General features: G+C 42.5%; 1 protein-coding gene across 2 annotated transcripts in view; it reads right to left on the bottom strand.

The window, feature by feature from the left end:
• The window catches only part of PAK5 (p21 (RAC1) activated kinase 5), a 287,140-nt gene that overhangs the window by 12,556 nt on the left and 255,936 nt on the right, over positions 1-18,648 (bottom strand). For both annotated transcript variants that reach the window (XM_072800084.1, XM_072800085.1), the window contains 2 exons: positions 17,440-17,573; positions 13,021-13,147 (listed from right to left, as the gene is read on the bottom strand). In XM_072800084.1, coding sequence (XP_072656185.1) covers positions 13,021-13,147; positions 17,440-17,573 — 261 coding nt within the window. The remainder of the gene's footprint in view (positions 1-13,020; positions 13,148-17,439; positions 17,574-18,648) is intronic.

Below are 18,648 nucleotides of genomic sequence, written 5' to 3'. Positions count from 1 at the left end.
TGAAGAGAGGAGGGAGGACGTCAGAGTTGTGAAGCTGGACTGGTATGGAGGCCCCAGCCAGCTCCTCTGCTACTTGACAGAGTGGGACAGGGTGGGAACTTGCCTAAGACTGTACAACAGTAGGAGGACAGTAGAGAGGAGGACTCAGACCTGGTCTCCTGACTTGTAGGCTGTACTGCCTGCAGAGGAAAAGCCACCTGTGTGGAGTAGCAGGGAAAGGAAAAGGCATAGAGTCTGGGGTCATCTCAAGATACCGTGGGAAAGGAATGAATTTAAGCAAGCTATATAACATACTCATGTCTCTCTTCATTTACGAAGAGCTTCTGGAGGTAATCTTCAGGTCTTCCTCTAATTGGAAAATTCTAGTTATTTGAGAGACAAAAACATTCAAATGCCTAAGAGTGCCAAAAAAATTATCAACGAATTTAACAGACCATGTGGAGACAATGGAAAACTAGAGGTACATGTCCTTGGTAAAGAGACACTGACCTCTAGCTGTCAGGGTCCAGTAAAGGGGAGTGTGGAATAGTCACGAGGCCCTGGTCACCATCTATGGCCCCATATCTATCCTTTACCCTCATTTGCAATCCTGTGAAAGAGAGGGCACAAACACATTACACTGTGCCTGGCCCCTCTCCCTCGGAGGACATGGCAAGACAAAGACTCAGTGCAAATCTTTTATTGAGGAGATAAAGGCAACTGGTAGTGAAATGAGAATATAGAGTAGTGCAGGGAAGGCAGCTAGTCAAGGATTAGTCAGCAATGTAGGAACCAGAGCTTACTTCTGATGAGGAAGTCTGGGATATTGGGTAGAACATGTGCCTCAGAGCTAGTCTACCCAGGGGCAAGAAAGCTGGGGTACTTATACAGCAACTCCCCTCACTTGATCCTGGGCTGCCCCTAGGGAGCATGAATGTTAATTCCCTGGAATTTCTAGCCTGCTCTGTTCTGGAAGAACGGAATGCATGGCTGGACAAGGTCCCCAGGAAAAGAGATGCCAGTGGCAGCACTGGGAGGTGGAGCTATGAGCACCAAAGGAGGAAGTCCGGTGAAGGTATGGGTGTGGCCTCAACAGCATCCTCCCCACACTACCTCCATTACCAGCATATGTGAATTCAGGCACAGTGTTGTCAGGTACATTGATTTCTTTTAAAGATTTTATTCATTTATTGAGAGAGAGAGCTTGCAAGAGAGAACACGAGTAGGGGGAGGGTCAGAGGGGCAAGCAGACTCCACACTGAGTGGGGAGCCTGATGTGGGGCCCTATCCCAAGACCCTGGGATCATGACCTGAGCTGAAGGCAGACACTCAACTGACTGAGCCACCCAAGCACCCCAGATACTTTGATTTTTTTAAAGGAAGATAGGAATCTGATATTTTATGTGACATTTCCTGATTCTTAAATTATGGCAATTTTTAGTTAAAAAAAAATGACCACAACAATCACTGTGTATTTCCCTTTTCAATACAGGCACTGGGCTTAATAGATCAGGGTTTTGATTTCCATTCTAGCCAATGAATCTGATAAAAGTTAAGTCACTCACTGTCTAGTGGCTCCTAAGTATCATCTCTCAAATGCAAACCTCAGGCCGAGGAAAGATCATAGATGAATTTATGCAACCCTTAATTGCAAGGGTCGGGGATCACCTTCTCTGAGCATCTAATTTATACCTGGGTTACTTCTCCTGGTTTCACATAAGAATGACTTTATGTAATTCTTGCAACCACTCTATGACATGCTATTTACTTTTCCCTTTCAAACTCAAAATACCACATCCCCCCTCTGCTTAACATGGATTAGTGACTCATTAGAGATTATTTCTGCTATAGACAAACAATGAACAATTTACTCTGAAAGCAAACAATCTCCCTTCTAGTCTTTGAAGTGGCCACAAAGGATTTATTCCCACCCCCCCTACTTTTCAAAGTAGGTTCCATGCTGGGGCTTGAACTCACAACCCTGAGATTGAGACCTGAGTCGAGATCAAGAGTCAGATGCTTAACAGACTGAGCTACCCAGGCACCACAAGGATTTATCTTTTCTTTTAAGTATTTTATTTATTTATTTGATAGTGAGAGTGAGAGAGCAAGAGCAGAGGTGAGGGGCAGGGGAGAGACTCCCCACTGAGCAGGGAGCCCAATGTGGGGCTCAATCCTAGGACTCCGGGATCATGACCTGAACTGGAAGGCAGATGCTTACCAGACTGAGCCACGCAGCTGCCTCAGGATTTATTCTTTTAAGAAACCCTGAGCAATTCACTGTCTCTTTTAGTTTTTTTTTATTTTGAAATAATTATAGATTCATAGGAAGTTGCAAAGAAATGTGCATTCAGTCTTTCCTAATGGTATCTTATACAACTAGAGTGTATCTTTTTTTTTTTTTTTTTTTTTTTTTTTTTTTCTGTCCTAGCACATGGTCAGTTTTTTTTTTTTTTGTTTTTTTTTTTTTTTTAATTTTTTTTTTTATTGGTGTTCAATTTACTAACATACAGAATAACACCCAGTGCCCGTCACCCATTCACTCCCACCCCCCGCCCTCCTCCCCTTCTACCACCCCTAGTTCGTTTCCCAGAGTTAGCAGTCTTTACGTTCTGTCTCCCTTTCTGATATTTCCCACACATTTCTTCTCCCTTCCCTTATTTTCCCTTTCACTATTATTTATATTCCCCAAATGAATGAGAACATATAATGTTTGTCCTTCTCCGACTGACTTACTTCACTCAGCATAATACCCTCCAGTTCCATCCACGTTGAAGCAAATGGTGGGTATTTGTCATTTCTAATAGCTGAGTAATATTCCATTGTATACATAAACCACATCTTCTTTATCCATTCATCTTTCGTTGGACACCGAGGCTTCTTCCACAGTTTGGCTATCGTGGCCATTGCTGCTAGAAACATCGGGGTGCAGGTGTCCCGGCGTTTCATTGCATTTGTCTCTTTGGGGAAAATCCCCAACAGTGCAATTGCTGGGTCGTAGGGCAGGTATATTTTTAACTGTTTGAGGAACCTCCACACAGTTTTCCAGAGTGGCTGCACCAGTTCACATTCCCACCAACAGTGTAAGAGGGTTCCCTTTTCTCCGCATCCTCTCCAACATTTGTTGTTTCCTGCCTTGTTAATTTTCCCCATTCTCACTGGTGTGAGGTGGTATCTCATTGTAGTTTTGATTTGTATTTCCCTGATGGCAAGTGATGCAGAGCATTTTCTCATGTGCATGTTGGCCATGTCTATGTCTTCCTCTGTGAGGTTTCTGTTCATGTCTTTTGCCCATTTCATGATTGGATTGTTTGTTTCTTTGGTGTTGAGTTTAATAAGTTCTTTATAGATCTTGGAAACTAGCCCTTTATCTGATATGTCATTTGCAAATATCTTCTCCCATTCTGTAGGTTGTCTTTGAGTTTTGTTGACTGTATCCTTTGCTGTGCAAAAGCTTCTTATCTTGATGAAGTCCCAATAGTTCATTTTTGCTTTTGTTTCTTTTGCCTTCGTGGATGTATCTTGCAAGAAGTTACTATGGCCGAGTTCAAAAAGGGTGTTGCCTGTGTTCTTCTCTAGGATTTTGATGGAATCTTGTCTCACATTTAGATCTTTCATCCATTTTGAGTTTATCTTTGTGTATGGTGAAAGAGAGTGGTCTAGTTTCATTCTTCTGCATGTGGATGTCCAATTTTCCCAGCACCATTTATTGAAGAGACTGTCTTTCTTCCAATGGATAGTCTTTCCTCCTTTATCGAATATTAGTTGCCCATAAAGTTCAGGGTCCACTTCTGGATTCTCTATTCTGTTCCACTGATCTATGTGTCTGTTTTTGTGCCAGTACCACACTGTCTTGATGACCACAGCTTTGTAGTACAACCTGAAATCTGGCATTGTGATGCCCCCAGCTATGGTTTTCTTTTTTAAAATTCCCCTGGCTATTCGGGGTCTTTTCTGATTCCACACAAATCTTAAAATAATTTGTTCTAACTCTCTGAAGAAAGTCCATGGTATTTTGATAGGGATTGCATTAAACGTGTATATTGCCCTGGGTAACATTGACATTTTCACAATATTAATTCTGCCAATCCATGAGCATGGAATATTTTTCCATCTCTTTGTGTCTTCCTCAATTTCTTTCAGAAGTGTTCTATAGTTTTGAGGGTATAGATCCTTTACATCTTTGGTGAGGTTTATTCCTAGGTATCTTATGCTTTTGGGTGCAATTGTAAATGGGATTGACTCCTTAATTTCTCTTTCTTCAGTCTCATTGTTAGTGTATAGAAATGCCACTGACTTCTGGGCATTGATTTTGTATCCTGCCACGCTACCGAATTGCTGTATGAGTTCTAGCAATCTTGGGGTGGAGACTTTTGGGTTTTCTATGTAGAGTATCATGTCATCGGCGAAGAGGGAGAGTTTGACTTCTTCTTTGCCAATTTGAATGCCTTTAATGTCTTTTTGTTGTCTGATTGCTGAGGCTAGGACTTCCAGTACTATGTTGAACAGCAGTGGTGAGAGTGGACATCCCTGTCTTGTTCCTGATCTTAGGGGAAAGGCTCCCAGTGCTTCCCCATTGAGAATGATATTTGCTGTGGGCTTTTCATAGATGGCTTTTAAGATGTCGAGGAATGTTCCCTCTATCCCTACACTCTGAAGAGTTTTGATCAGGAATGGATGCTGTATTTTGTCAAATGCTTTCTCTGCATCCAATGAGAGGATCATATGGTTCTTGGTTTTTCTCTTGCTGATATGATGAATCACATTGATTGTTTTACGGGTGTTGAACCAGCCTTGTGTCCCAGGGATAAATCCTACTTGGTCATGGTGAATAATTTTCTTAATGTATTGTTGGATCCTATTGGCCAGTATCTTGTTGAGAATTTTTGCATCCATGTTCATCAGGGATATTGGTCTGTAATTCTCCTTTTTGGCGGGGTCTTTGTCTGGCTTTGGAATTAAGGTGATGCTGGCCTCATAGAACGAATTTGGAAGTACTCCATCTCTTTCTATCTTTCCAAACAGCTTTAGGAGAATAGGTATGATTTCTTCTTTAAACGTTTGATAAAATTCTCCTGGGAAGCCATCTGGCCCTGGACTCTTGTGTTTTGGGAGGTTTTTGATGACTGCTTCAATTTCCTCCCTGGTTATTGGCCTGTTCAGGTTTTCTATTTCTTCCTGTTCCAGTTTTGGTAGTTTGTGGCTTTCCAGGAATGCGTCCATTTCTTCTAGATTGCCTAATTTATTGGCGTATAGCTGTTCATAATATGTTTTTAAAATCGTTTGTATTTCCTTGGTGTTGGTAGTGATCTCTCCTTTCTCATTCATGATTTTATTAATTTGAGTCTTCTCTCTCTTCTTTTTAATAAGGCTGGCTAATGGTTTATCTATCTTATTAATTCTTTCAAAGAACCAACTCCTGGTTTTGTTGATCTGTTCCACAGTTCTTCTGGTCTCGATTTCGTTGAGTTCTGCTCGAATCTTTATTAGCTCCCTTCTTCTCTTGGGTGTAGGATCTATTTGCTGTTTTTTCTCTAGCTCCTTTATGTGTAAGGTTAGCTTTTGTATTTGAGTTCTTTCCAGTTTTTGAATGGATGCTTGTATTGCGATGTATTTCCCCCTTAGGACTGCTTTTGCTGCATCCCAAAGATTTTGAACGGTTGCATCTTCATTCTCATTAGTTTCCATGAATCTTTTTAATTCTTCCTTAATTTCCTGGTTGACCCTTTTATCTTTTAGCAGGATGGTCCTTAACCTCCATGTGTTTGAGGTCCTTCCGAACTTCTTGTTGTGATTTAGTTCTAATTTCAAGGCATTATGGTCCGAGAATATGCAGGGGACAATCCCAATCTTTTGGTATCGGTTCAGACCCGATTTGTGACCCAATATGTGGTCTATTCTGGAGAAAGTTCCATGTGCGCTTGAGAAGAATGTGTATTCAGTTGAGTTTGGATGTAAAGTTCTGTAGATATCTGTGAAATCCATCTGGTCCAGTGTATCATTTAAAGCTCTCGTTTCTTTGGAGATGTTGTGCTTAGAAGACCTATCGAGTATAGAAAGAGCTAGATTGAAGTCACCAAGTATAAGTGTATTATTATCTAAGTATTTCTTCACTTTGGTTAATAATTGATTTATATATTTGGCAGCTCCCACATTTGGAGCATATATATTGAGGATTGTTAAGTCCTCTTGTTGAATAGATCCTTTAAGTATGATATAGTGTCCCTCTTCATCTCTCACTACAGTCTTTGGGGTAAATTTTAGTTTATCTGATATAAGGATGGCTACCCCTGCTTTCTTTTGAGGACCATTCGAATGGTAAATGGTTCTCCAACCTTTTATTTTCAGGCTGTAGGTGTCCTTCTGTCTAAAATGAGTCTCTTGTAGACAGCAAATAGATGGGTCCTGCTTTTTTATCCAGTCTGAAACCCTGCGCCTTTTGATGGGGTCATTAAGCCCGTTCACATTCAGAGTTACTATTGAGAGATATGAGTTTAGTGTCATCATGATATCTATTCAGTCTTTGTTTTTGTGGACTGTTCCACTGAACTTCTTCTTAAAGGGGAATTTTAAGAGGCCCCCTTAAAATTTCTTGCAGAGCTGGTTTGGAGGTCACATATTCTTTTAGTTGCTGCCTGTCTTGGAAGCTCTTTATCTCTCCTTCCATTTTGAATGAGAGCCTTGCTGGATAAAGTATTCTTGGTTGCATGTTCTTTTCATTTAGGACCTTGAATATATCCTGCCAGCCCTTTCTGGCCTGCCAGGTCTCTGTGGAGAGGTCTGCTGTTACCCTAATACTCCTCCCCATAAAAGTCAGGGATTTCTTGTCTCTTGCTGCTTTAAGGATCTTCTCCTTATCTTTGGAATTTGCAAGCTTCACAATTAAATGTCGAGGTGTTGAACGGTTTTTATTGATTTTAGGGGGGGATCTCTCTATTTCCTGGATCTGAATGCCTGTTTCCCTTCCCAGATTAGGAAAGTTTTCAGCTAGAATTTGTTCAAATACATATTCTGGCCCTCTGTCCCTTTCGGCGCCCTCGGGAACCCCAATTAAACGTAGGTTTTTCTTCCTCAGGCTGTCGTTTATTTCCCTTAATCTATCTTCATGATCTTTTAATTGTTTGTCTCTTTTTTCCTCAGTTTCCCTCTTTGCTGTCAACTTGTCTTCTAGGTCACTCACTCGTTCTTCCACCTCGTTAACCCTCGTCGTTAGGACTTCTAGTTTGGATTGCATCTCATTCAATTGGTTTTTAATTTCTGCCTGATTAGCTCTAAATTCTGCAGTCATGAAGTCCCTTGAGTCCTTTATACTTTTTTCTAGAGCCACCAGTAGCTGTATAATAGTGCTTCTGAATTGGCTTTCTGACATTGAATTGTAATCCAGATTTTGTAACTCTGTGGGAGAGAGGACTGTTTCTGATTCTTTCTTTTGAGGTGAGGTTTTCCTTCTAGTCATTTTGCTCAGTGCAGAGTGGCCAAAAGCAAGTTGTATTGGGAAAAAGAGAAAAAGAGAGGAGAGAAAGAAGGAAAGAAAAGAGAAAGAGGAAAAAAAAAAAAGGGAAGAAAAAGAGAAAGAAAAAGAAAGGAGAAAAAAAAAGGGGGTGGGGGAAGGAAACAAATCAAAAAGCAAAACAAAACAAAAACAAAAACAAAAACAAACAAACAAAAAAAGAACCACCGGGGAGTATCTTCTGATTCTGTGTTCTTTAAGTCCCTTGGCTTCTCCTGGAAGTTGTCAGTCTAGCTGGTGTTCTGGGGGAGGGGCCTGTTGTGCTGATTTTCAGGTGTTAGCAGTTGGGGGAGCTGCTGTGCCCCTGCCTGGTGCAGGGCTCGGTGGGGGTTGTTTACCCAGTGAGGCCGCAGGAGGAACAGCCCCAGTGGCGGGGCAGCTCTGGAAACCTGGATTCAGCTCCGGCAGGAACTCCAGAGCTCTCCGTCTGCAGGGCCTGGAGGCTCCGGGGCGGGGCTGCTGATGTGCTCAGCTGGGGCAGGAGCGTCCTCGCTGTCCTGGGCCCTCCCGGCCTCTGCCTGTCCCGGGGGAGGCCGGATCCTGGGCTGTGTCCCGGCGCCCTGTGCTCCGGAGCCTGCGCTGTTGGATTCGCGCTCCCGGGCCGCGCAGCCCCCTCCGCGGAGCTGCCGCCCGAGCCCCTCCGAGCTGCTCCTGGAACCGCGCAGCCCCCTCCGCACGGAGCCTCTTCCTCTGCCCGAGCCCCTCCGAGCTGCTCCCGGGGCCGCGCAGCCCCCTCCGCGGAGCCGCCGCCCGAGCCCCTTCAGCTGCTCCTGGTCCCGCCGGGTCCCGCCGTGCGCGCTGCAGCCCTTAGGGAGCTCGGCGCACTCTCCTGGGCGCGCAGTTGCTGTTACTGTCCCCGGGAGCCCGAGGGCCTCCTCGCCCTCCTGGTCCTGCTCCAACTCCCCATGAGCCCCTTTCCGCCCGGGAAGGTTGGTGCAGCTCCTGCTCCTCCGGGACGGGGCTCTCCTGTCCTGGGGACACTCGCCCCGGCCTCAGCCCGGCTCCTCGCGGGGCCCCTCCCCCTTGGAGGCCTTTGTTCCTTTATTTCTTTTTCCCCGTCTTCCTACCTTGCTAGATGCGCGAACTCTTCTCACTGTAGCATTCCAGCTGGTCTCTCTTTGAATCTCAGGCCGAATTCATAGATTTTCAGGATAATTTGAAGGTTTTCTAGGTAGTTTGGTGGAGACAGGTGATTTGGAGACCCTACTCCTCCGCCATCTTGCTCCTCCTATCTTATACAACTAGAGTGTATCTTATATCAACACCAAGAAACTAATGTTGGTATAGTCCATAGATCTTGTTCAGATTTAATCATTTCTACATGAACCCATTTATGTGTGTTGTGTGTAAGTGTGTGTATACACTTTGCAATTGTATCACACTGTAGCCTTGAGTAACCACCACCACAATCAAGGTAGCCAACTGTTCCTTGGGGCACCTGCGTGGCTCTGTTGGTTAAGCGTTCAACTCTTGATTTCAGCTCAGGTCATGATCTCAGGGTTGTGAGATCAAGCCTTGTGTCAGCTTCAAGTTCAGTGGAGAGTCTGCTTGAAATTCTTTCTCTTCCTCTGCCCCTCCCCTGCTCATGTGCACACATTCTCTCTCTAAAATAAATAAATAGATGTCTTTTAAAAAAGGTTCCCAACTGTCCCACCACCATAAGACTCCTCGTGCTACCCTTTTACATTCACCCTGCATTCCCTCATTGAATTGTGTGGCATGTATCTTTTCAAGATTGACTCTTTTCCACTGTACACAATTTTTTTTCTGAGTGGTATTGCATGGTACAAACCTCCCACTTAGTTTAACCACTCACCTTTTGAAGGACACTCAGGTAGTTTCTAGTTCTGGGCTATTATAAATGAAATGGCTACAAATGTATGTGTGCAAATAAGTTTCCATTTTTCTGGAATATATGCCTAAGAATGAAATTGTTGACCAACAACATGCAATTTTTAGTTTTGAAAGGAACTCTTCTTCAGAGTGGCTGCACTATTTCACATTCCCACAAGCAGTGTATGAGTAAGTGGTGTTATTGCTACTTTTCATTTTGGCCATGCTGACAGATGTGAAGTGATATCTCCTAGTTTCAATTTGTATTTCTCTAAGGGTTAATGATGCTGCACATCTCCCAACAAGAAGAAAAATCAGTACAGCTTGTGTAACAAACAATATTTTTCCAGAAAAAGCCAAGAAAATATTCCTCAGCTAATGAGCTCCTCTGATCATGAGTCAATCTTCCTCTCCCACTGAAGGTTTTACATTCTCTCCTCCTGAATTGGAAGGGCTATACGTACAGTGGAACTGGCATCATGAGACTTTGAGGTTAGATCATAAAAATGCCATGTGCTTCTACCTTGGGATATTTGCTCTTGGAATCCAGCCTCCATTCTGAGAGGAAGGCCACATGGAGAGGTCACATCATAGGTGTTCTGGTTGACCTCTCAGCTGAATGCCCAGCCACTAGCCAGCATTCACTCCTCCAGTATGTAAGTGAGGAAGACTTCTAGATGCATCATCTAGCCTATAAGTCAGAGCAGCCCTGGCTAGGTGAGCCCAGCCAACCTTCAGAGCCATGAAGAACCCTACAGTGACTTTTGACTTAGACCCTAAGTGTGGGAGTGATTTGTTACAATGACAACAAATAAATGAGGAGGTCTACTCCACTATAAAACTTCATGCTCTACTAGATTAGTACAAAATAGATTAGTACAAAATTTTTTTGAAGTAGCCACACCATGTCTCTGCTCTCATTCTTAAAAAAAAAAAAAAAAAAAAAAAAAAAAGTTTCCTTTCTCTATAGAAACTGAAGAAGCCCACTGTGCTGTTCTGAAATGTGAATAAGCCTACTCTGGGCAACATGGCCAAGAGCCACATGATCTTGGTGCTGCCTACAACACTGAGTGTTCTTGTCTGGAACACTCTGATCCCTGACAGCCATAGGACTCACTCCCTCAGTCTCTGCTGTCACATCATCACCTCTAAGGGGCCTTCTCTGATCTCACCGTCCATCACTTTCCACCATATCTTTACTCTGCTTAAATCTATTATAGAAAACTTATCACAGCCTGTCTGGAGCTGATTTTATTCATGTATTTATCCCACCTCCATGCCCCAAATAAGCTTAATGAAAGCAGGGGTGTTGCCGTGTTCATCCTCAGGACCTAGAACTGTTCCTGGCATAACAGTAGACATTTAGTGAATATGGAAGGAAGAGCCCCTGTGAACTCTTTGTCAAGTATATGGAAATTCAGGAAATGTTTGAAGCATAGGTTCTGCCCTTGAGAATGACACTGAATGATTAAATAACTTTTTGTACATTGTGGGGAGGGGAGGCCTTTAAGCTGATTAAACAATGAGTTATCTTAATCTTGGGCCTGATTTTGACATCTGACATGTACTTGCAGCAAGGAAGCCTTTCTCATCAATCTCCAGAAACAAGGGAGAAAAATCTGCCTTGAAACTGCCCTGCTTTATCTTTTTCTTTTTTCTGCAAGCACCAGTCCTCAGAGCCAATTTGTGGACCAGTTCAGTGCTTTGCAAATTATGTTCTGAAGTCACGGAATCTTGTCTAAGTATTCTCTTGAGTCAGGTCAGTGGATGATCCCAATCCTTTTCCCATAGCTCCCCTACTTTCTGGAAGAATGTGCAACATGGCCACATATTCTTCCACTCCCCGCACCCATAGCCCTTTGCAGTGTGACTCTGCATCTTCTCTCATCAAGAGGTAGAATCTATTTCCCCATCCCTTGCATCTAGGCTTGACTGTGTGACTTACTTTGGCCAAAGGGATATTAAAAAACAAGGTATCAGGAAGGTTAAAAACTGGGCAGTGGAGTTTGCCTCACTTGCTGCTCTGGGGAACCTTGCCACAGGCACCATAGGAACAGGCCTGGGATAGTCTGCTAGGAGATGTGGGGCACATGGCAAAGCACCAGGCAAAAGAGTGAGGCCATAAACGGTTGACCACAAATGCAAGAGTGAGCTCAGCTGATGTCACATCGAGCAGAGACAAGCTGTTCCAGCAGAGGTCAGCCCAAACGCTCACTCACAACACTGTGAGCTAGTACATGGTTGTTATTTTAAGCCAGTATAGAGTGGTTTGTTATGTAGCAAAAGCTGACTGATGCATCCTCCCATACTCTCTTAAAAAAAAAAAGAAAGAAAGAAATTCAGCTAGAGTAATGCAAAAAGCAGGACTTAAAAATACCCATTAAAAATAATTCCAAGTTTGCAAGTGTGTATATAGGGAAATATGGAGAGAATGGGAGACACATGAGGGGTGATCTTTATTTTATCCTTTATACTTTTCTGATTTTTCCACAATAGAATTGACAATCTCTTTAAAACAAAAGAAGAAAGGCCAAAGTGCTTGGGCAGTTTATTTTAGCTGTCTTCTGATTGTTCCTAGGCAATTCTGCTGTAACATGAATATTTTCCACATGGCTGAGGTTGCTGGGTTGTAAAAGACAGGTTATCAATGGGACAGCTGGCTTCCTGCATGCAAGCGCCATTACCTCTGGTAGGAGTTTCAGGGAGATTAAAGGGCCTAGATGGTAAAAATCTTCAAAACTCTTCCATCTAACTAAGACTGCCTTGAAATGTCAACTTGTTATTTCCTTGGCTATCGTATTCCATATTCTTTTGTAACCTGGTGTGGTTGATGAGTTTCAGCAGAATCACTTGAGCAGGCTGCAGTGATGGGAAATGCAGTGATGGGCCTGGGGATGAGCTAGTGTGATAAATATCTTTTGTTTGCCTTTCCAGATCTATTCTCCTCCCTTCTCTGAGCCCTGGGATGCCAACCCGTTTTGACTGCACTGATGGCTTCTTATTGGGCTCAGCCAATGGGGAGCACCAAAGGGAGACTGGAAGGAAGGGATGGAGTAAGGCTTAGGTATTTATCCTTCCAGGTCCCATACTGCAGCTTCACTGTGGTCTGTCTTCCACTGAAGATCAGAGCTCCTGACAGGCATCCCTCTTTAGACAATAATCTCTATTTTCAGATTCCAGTAGCCAGTTTCCTGCCTTACCTTCTCAGGCATGGGGTAGTAAGAGTTGCACTCCATTCTAGAGTGCCACACTAATCCTCAGGTACTCTTCCTTATGACATGTCTACATCTGCCCACACCTTTATTAAACTCTCCTTGAGTGGTCCACTGGAGTTTGTTTTCTCTTTCCTGCAGAAACGCTGAGAAATATTGCAGACATGCACAACTCCATGGACAGTGTGGACAAAGCCCTGGAAAACTCATCTCTTCTCCAACAAAAATGAGAACATGGAAGTTTCTATTACTTCTTACACTCTTTGTTAAAGTGGAAAGTCATTCATCAAATTCAGATCACAGATAATCATAACAGGATGACACAGAGGATGGTAATTTCCTTCTTGGTAAGCCTTCTGGGAAGGGTAGTGGGTGACTTGTGACCAAGGAAACTTACAATTATGAGAAAGTGTTCTTAGGAGGACAATGCCCATGACAGACAAAGTGACAAGGGAAGCCATGAAGAAGTCAAACATGGAATCTTACCCGGCCATCACTTGTCAGGAGGATGGAGTCACTCTTTATGTCCCTGTGAATCACTCCTTGATTGTGAAGGTAGGAGAGAGCTCTCAGAACTGACAGACAGACGGTAGCTATCTGTTCTTCATTCATTCTAGAAAGGAAATAACACGTCAGGAGCAAAGACAGGTTTAAGGATATCTTTGAAATGATCAAGAGAGGTAAGGTTGCTCCCTTGGGTTCCAGTGAACAGGTCCATGTTCTTCAGCCCATGTCTGAAAAATCTACAGGCAAGGTCAAAGAAGTCTTAGGATCTGACTCCTAGAACTTAAGGGTTGGCACTGAGGATGACAGGGGCCAAACACAAGCCAAAGGAAAGAGACCCCTATTTGCTAGCTTTTGGGTCATTAATGCAAATGCACTTCCTTAGACTCTCATGGGTAATTCCTTAGGTATTGATAAACTTCCAGGGTCCTAGAGAGAGTGCACTGAATAGAGCCAAGGCTCCAAGGATGCCTGATAGGTGACCTTGAGCAAACCCTTTTAACTTCCTCATCCTCATCTTGGAAATGGGAACATCCTCTTTAAGGTTGGATTTGGACAACTTGGTCTTTAGATCTTTAAGATCCCCTAGGATTAGCCCTGTCTCTAGGACTGGAGATTCCTGTTGGCCTACATCCTTCCATCAAGAGGGAAACTGGACTTAGTTAGTTACTAATAACTAAGTGTGAATGAATGATTCTTGAACAAATGGACCATGGGAATGAGAAAGGCAAGCACAGCAGTGGATATGTGCTCCCTCATTTCATGGCTGTACCCTTCGGAAGAAGGGATCTGGCTTCAGAGGAGACTGAGGTCACATGGCCTGCCCATGGCTACACAGCTAAGAAAGTGATCAGACCATGATTCCAACTCTACCTCTTTTTGAATTCAGACTCCTGCTGTCTCCCTGTATCACATCACCAGTACAGTGTGTCATATGAATGGCTTTTAAGCCATTGAAGAACCTAGGTGGGAAGAATTATTTGGACATCAGTACCCTCAAAAGAACCCACAGAAGCCTAACTCATCTGGGTATAAAAAATTCCTCCCTCTCACAGAGACAATGAGAGCGGTCCAAGCTGGCTAGCAAATGTGAAAGAGCTCCTAAAACAAACTGTTATGCAAACAGAGGAGACTGTTGGGAGAGACAGAGTGTGTAACTGACCACAGCCCAAATTCCAAGGACTGTGTTGGAAAATAATCCCGGGGAACTCCAAGCTCAGCTGGACAAGGAAATGGGCAGCCCTGAATTTGTATCAGTCTTGTTGATTCCAGCAAACTGTGACTGAGTAAAATTAGGATTCAAAGTAGCATCCAAGGAGGTGGCCAATTAGGAGAATGTTGAAATTATAAGTTGGATGGGTATTCCTTCTCTTCAAAGAAGCTTCTTCTAGCAATGCATCGATCTCCTACTGAGTCAGGCAAGAAGAAATGTTCTTATCTGAGAGTGGAAACCTACAACTTCTGTGTTCTCAGTTTTGTGTGGGTGGGCTGGTCATTGTGCTGGATTGTGAAAACAATAGATGACAACTCTCACATCTGCCCACAGCAGAGCCCTCAGAGGTTTAGAGCATTGTCAGCAGGGATAAGCTCAAATATACCTTAAAAAATAATTCAGGAGCAAGAATCATCTTTTTTTTTTTAATAATTTTTTTTTTCTTGGATTCTACAAGATTCAAGTTCTTTGAGGCAGACATAAAGATTATTTACAGGTCAATATCAACAAATGTTAATGGAATCTGAGCCCCCATCATTGACTGAAAAATCACCTTTAACTGTCATATGGGACAAATACTGCTTATTCTGAATTCAATGGCTTTTAAACATACGGGAACCACTATAGAAAGACTGCCCTTTCCTACTTCTGCAGAAAGGAAGCCTGAATTGGGATAAAGATTCCTCAGTTCTGGAGTCAACTCCAAATTCAAGTCCTGGCTCTGTTATGTAGAGGTGTGTAAAGGTTACATGAGTTAATGTTTGAAGTGCTTAGCCCTTTCTTTTGCCTTCTGGAACTCTCTGCTCCCTGGAAATCAGTAGGGTAAATTAAACAAGATGCTAGGTTGGGGTCAAACTTTTGGTATGCATAGGAAATGTCTGAGCACCTGGCTACCTTGTGTGTGGTTGGTCTGGGTAGAGCCTAATTCTGTGTTTTTAACAAGCTTCTAGATGATGTTGATTCTACTATTCTCCAGACCACACTTGGAGTAGCAAGAGGTTGTTTTATTAATCAATCAAAGTATTCCAAGTCCTAAATATTGTGTTCCTTGGCATACAATTTCTTTCTTTAAAAAAAAAAAAACGATTTTATTTATTTATTCATGAGAGACACACAGAGAGAGGCAGAGAGACACAGGCAGAGGGAGAAGCCAGCTCCATGCAGGAAGCCCAACATGGGACTCAATTCAGAGTGTCCAGGATCATGACCTGGACTGAAGGTGGCGCTAAACTGCTGAGCCACCTGGGCTGCCCTTTGGCATACAATTTCTCCCCATTCTCTGGAGCTCTCTGCCTTCCATAGGAAATTATTGACAAAACTGGATGAAGAGATTTAGAGAACACAATGGATCCCAGAGAGGCTAGCTCTTAAGTGGATCTACTGACACACAATAAAAACTGAAAACAACCTTGACAAGGAAAGAGCTCTAGAGAGACACGTGTAGCTATCTGAAGCTCCCTGGGATAGGAAAAAGAATCCTCTCCCTTGGATATATTTGTAATAATTATTTTAGATGTAAGTCACATTTGTCTTATGCTTAGGTTTCTTCTGTAGATTTGTTTCTATAAGTTAAGATGATCTTATGTATTTAAGGGGGGGTGTCCTATGGCTATACCAACAGGGATCTGCCATCTGAAATGTTGGTGATAAACATACAGTGTCTTCCCTCGTGTTCTTTTGTTTTTAGATAGTTTATTATAGACTGAGAGGTATAGGGGGTCATGATCGAAACATCACCTGATTTCAGTGGAGAAACAGCAGCATACTCTATCCCTCAGTGCTTCCCCAGGCCTTCTTGCTATCTTGCTTTCCCCTTATTGTTCACCTGAATATACTTGTGATTTAGGTGCCATTTCAGTGATATCAGCTAACATCCAGCGCTTCTACTTCTTGACAATCATCTCCCAATCCTTTGGAAATGTATTTACTACCAAGAGCAAATTTAAAGTTTTCAAAATGTAACATTTTAAAAATATGTCTGTTCTTAGAAACTTGCTTCTCCACGGTGGACCATGAACCAGGAGCACTGGTGTCATCTGGGAGAGCATCATACTCTTTCCTGTTGAATCAGGATATGCATTTTACTAAGATCCACAGGTAATCTGTATGCGTATTAAAATGTAAAGAACACTGTCTTAGCACACAGTTTGCCTGCCTTCAATGTTCTTTCCTCCTACTTGCCTTCTTAGTAAACTCCTATGCATCTCTCAAAATTCATTTTGGTTATCACCTTTTATTGGAAATCTTTCTTTACTTTCCCTGTTAGAGATATTCAGGTACTCCTCTCTGCTACTTATATACCTCTTTCTAATTCTGCACAGGCATTATAATGTATGTATTTCTAATTGTGACATCCTTGAGGGAATATATTTGAGACTTTAATCGTTTTTGTGTCTTTATCTTATGTGTCCCCAGCACTCAGGAAAGAGCCTGGTACATAAAAGGTCATCAATAAACACTTAAGGAGGGACACCTGGGTGGCTCAGTGGTTGAGCATCTGCCTTCAGCTCAGGGCGTGATCAAGTTCCGCATCAGGTTCCCTGCGAGGAGCCTGCTTCTCCCTCTGTCTGTCTCTGCCTCTCTCTGTGTGTCTTCATGAATAAATAAATATTTTAAAAAATTAAAAAAAAACACACTTAAGCAAATGACCACAGCTGACACATCAGGGAAGCAAGTAACAAAAGTAATAATGATAATTAACTATTGTTACTTGTAAGACTATTTAAAAACTGAATTAAGGAATTTCAATTATGTAGGTTTCTTATTATGACATAAAACTTTGACTTATCTTCCATTAGCCTCTTCCTTATCCAGGTACCCTTGGTGGTATCACCATAGAGCAATAGCAAGGCAATTCAGAATATAATTCACTTTTAGGAAAATGTGTAGGAATGGGAAATTTTACTATTTGGCACCAAAAATCCATTTGTCATCAGCTGGCTGACTTAAAATCATTAAGTATTAATGCATTTCTGGAGGGCAAGGAGAATGTTAATTAAATGAACGACCTATATATACATGATATTACAATAGGCACTTAGGGAATATAAAGAAAAAGGGTCCTGATATCCCCTGACTTCAAAAGGCTTACAATTTATAAAGAGTTCATAGATATAGTCATTGAGGCTTTACCCTGGAGAAGAATAATAAGCACTGGAATTATTTGTCTGGATAATGAAGAGACATACCTGGTATGAGTGACAATGTCTGTCAAGGCACCGCCTTCTAGAAATTCCATGACCACCCAGAGCTCATCGCCGACAAGGTAGCTGTTGTACATGTCAACCACATTGTCATGGTGGTAATCTCGCATTATAACAACCTGGGCAAATGGAAAGATGCTTTTTCACCTGTGATGTGAAATTTGGCTTCCTGTCCTTTTGTGGCCACATCTGTGCTATCAGTACAATTGATTAAGAAATATTGACTTGGGAGGGACTTATTCAGGAGTCTACTACAGATAGAAAGACAGTATTGAGGGTAGCTAGCAGCAATAAAAGGAATCGAGTTAGTCAATTCAGAGAAAATGGCAGAGCAACCAGGCACTGGGTTTGGGGATAATGAGAGTGGAAATAGGCAAAACCCTGGCAAGGTTTGTACTCACAAGAGGGAGTTTTGTTGACTGTTCTGGGGTGGGGGGATATGATCAGATATTCTTAAGGGTCTCCTTTAGAATGCACGATCCATACTCTACCATTGTATAACCTGGCAAAAGATCACCAACCCTAAGTGGTAAATGATGAGTAGGTCTCACAAGTAAATGAAGTAAACAGTAGGAATAGGGTCACATCAGGGTAACTTAACATCTTGGGAGAAGGTCTGGGTTGAGTGTGAGAGAGGTTTGGGCTGAATACAAAGGATAGGTCTTGAAGGTAAAAGCAAATATGATTCAGGCTAACTTGAACTTAATTACCAGAGACAGCTTCCAAGAATTGCTGCCCTGCGGCTGCTTCTGGTAACATTTTCAGACTTAGTGTTAATTAATAAATCACTAAGTAATCTACATTATATTGTGTTTTGGTCTTGTGATTTGGAATTAAGTTCCAGAAGTCAGTATCATGGAAGTGACAAGCTGAAGCCCACTCACCTGGTGAGTGGGCTCTCTACAAGATGTGGAACATAGGGAAAAAATGAACTCCCCTGAGGGCTGGAGATGTATGTGGCTTCATATGAGCCTCCATTGAAGAAGGATCCAAAGTCACACCTGATTGCATTTTTATAATGTCTGTCAGGAGATGTGAGTGGTACATCCTTTGCTAGAGACTGACATATTATCTAACATTGGAATCCTGATTTGCTATCTTTAAGACCTAAACTTTCCATCTGCAAAAATCCATCTCTCTTCCCTAAACTCTCATAAAATCAATAGATTAATATTACTCCAAAATGTTTTATGT

This window comes from Canis lupus, chromosome 26 (genome assembly GCF_048164855.1).
Source record: "Canis lupus baileyi chromosome 26, mCanLup2.hap1, whole genome shotgun sequence".
Lineage (NCBI taxonomy): Eukaryota > Metazoa > Chordata > Mammalia > Carnivora > Canidae > Canis > Canis lupus.
This window is presented reverse-complemented; position numbering and strand designations above follow the sequence as displayed.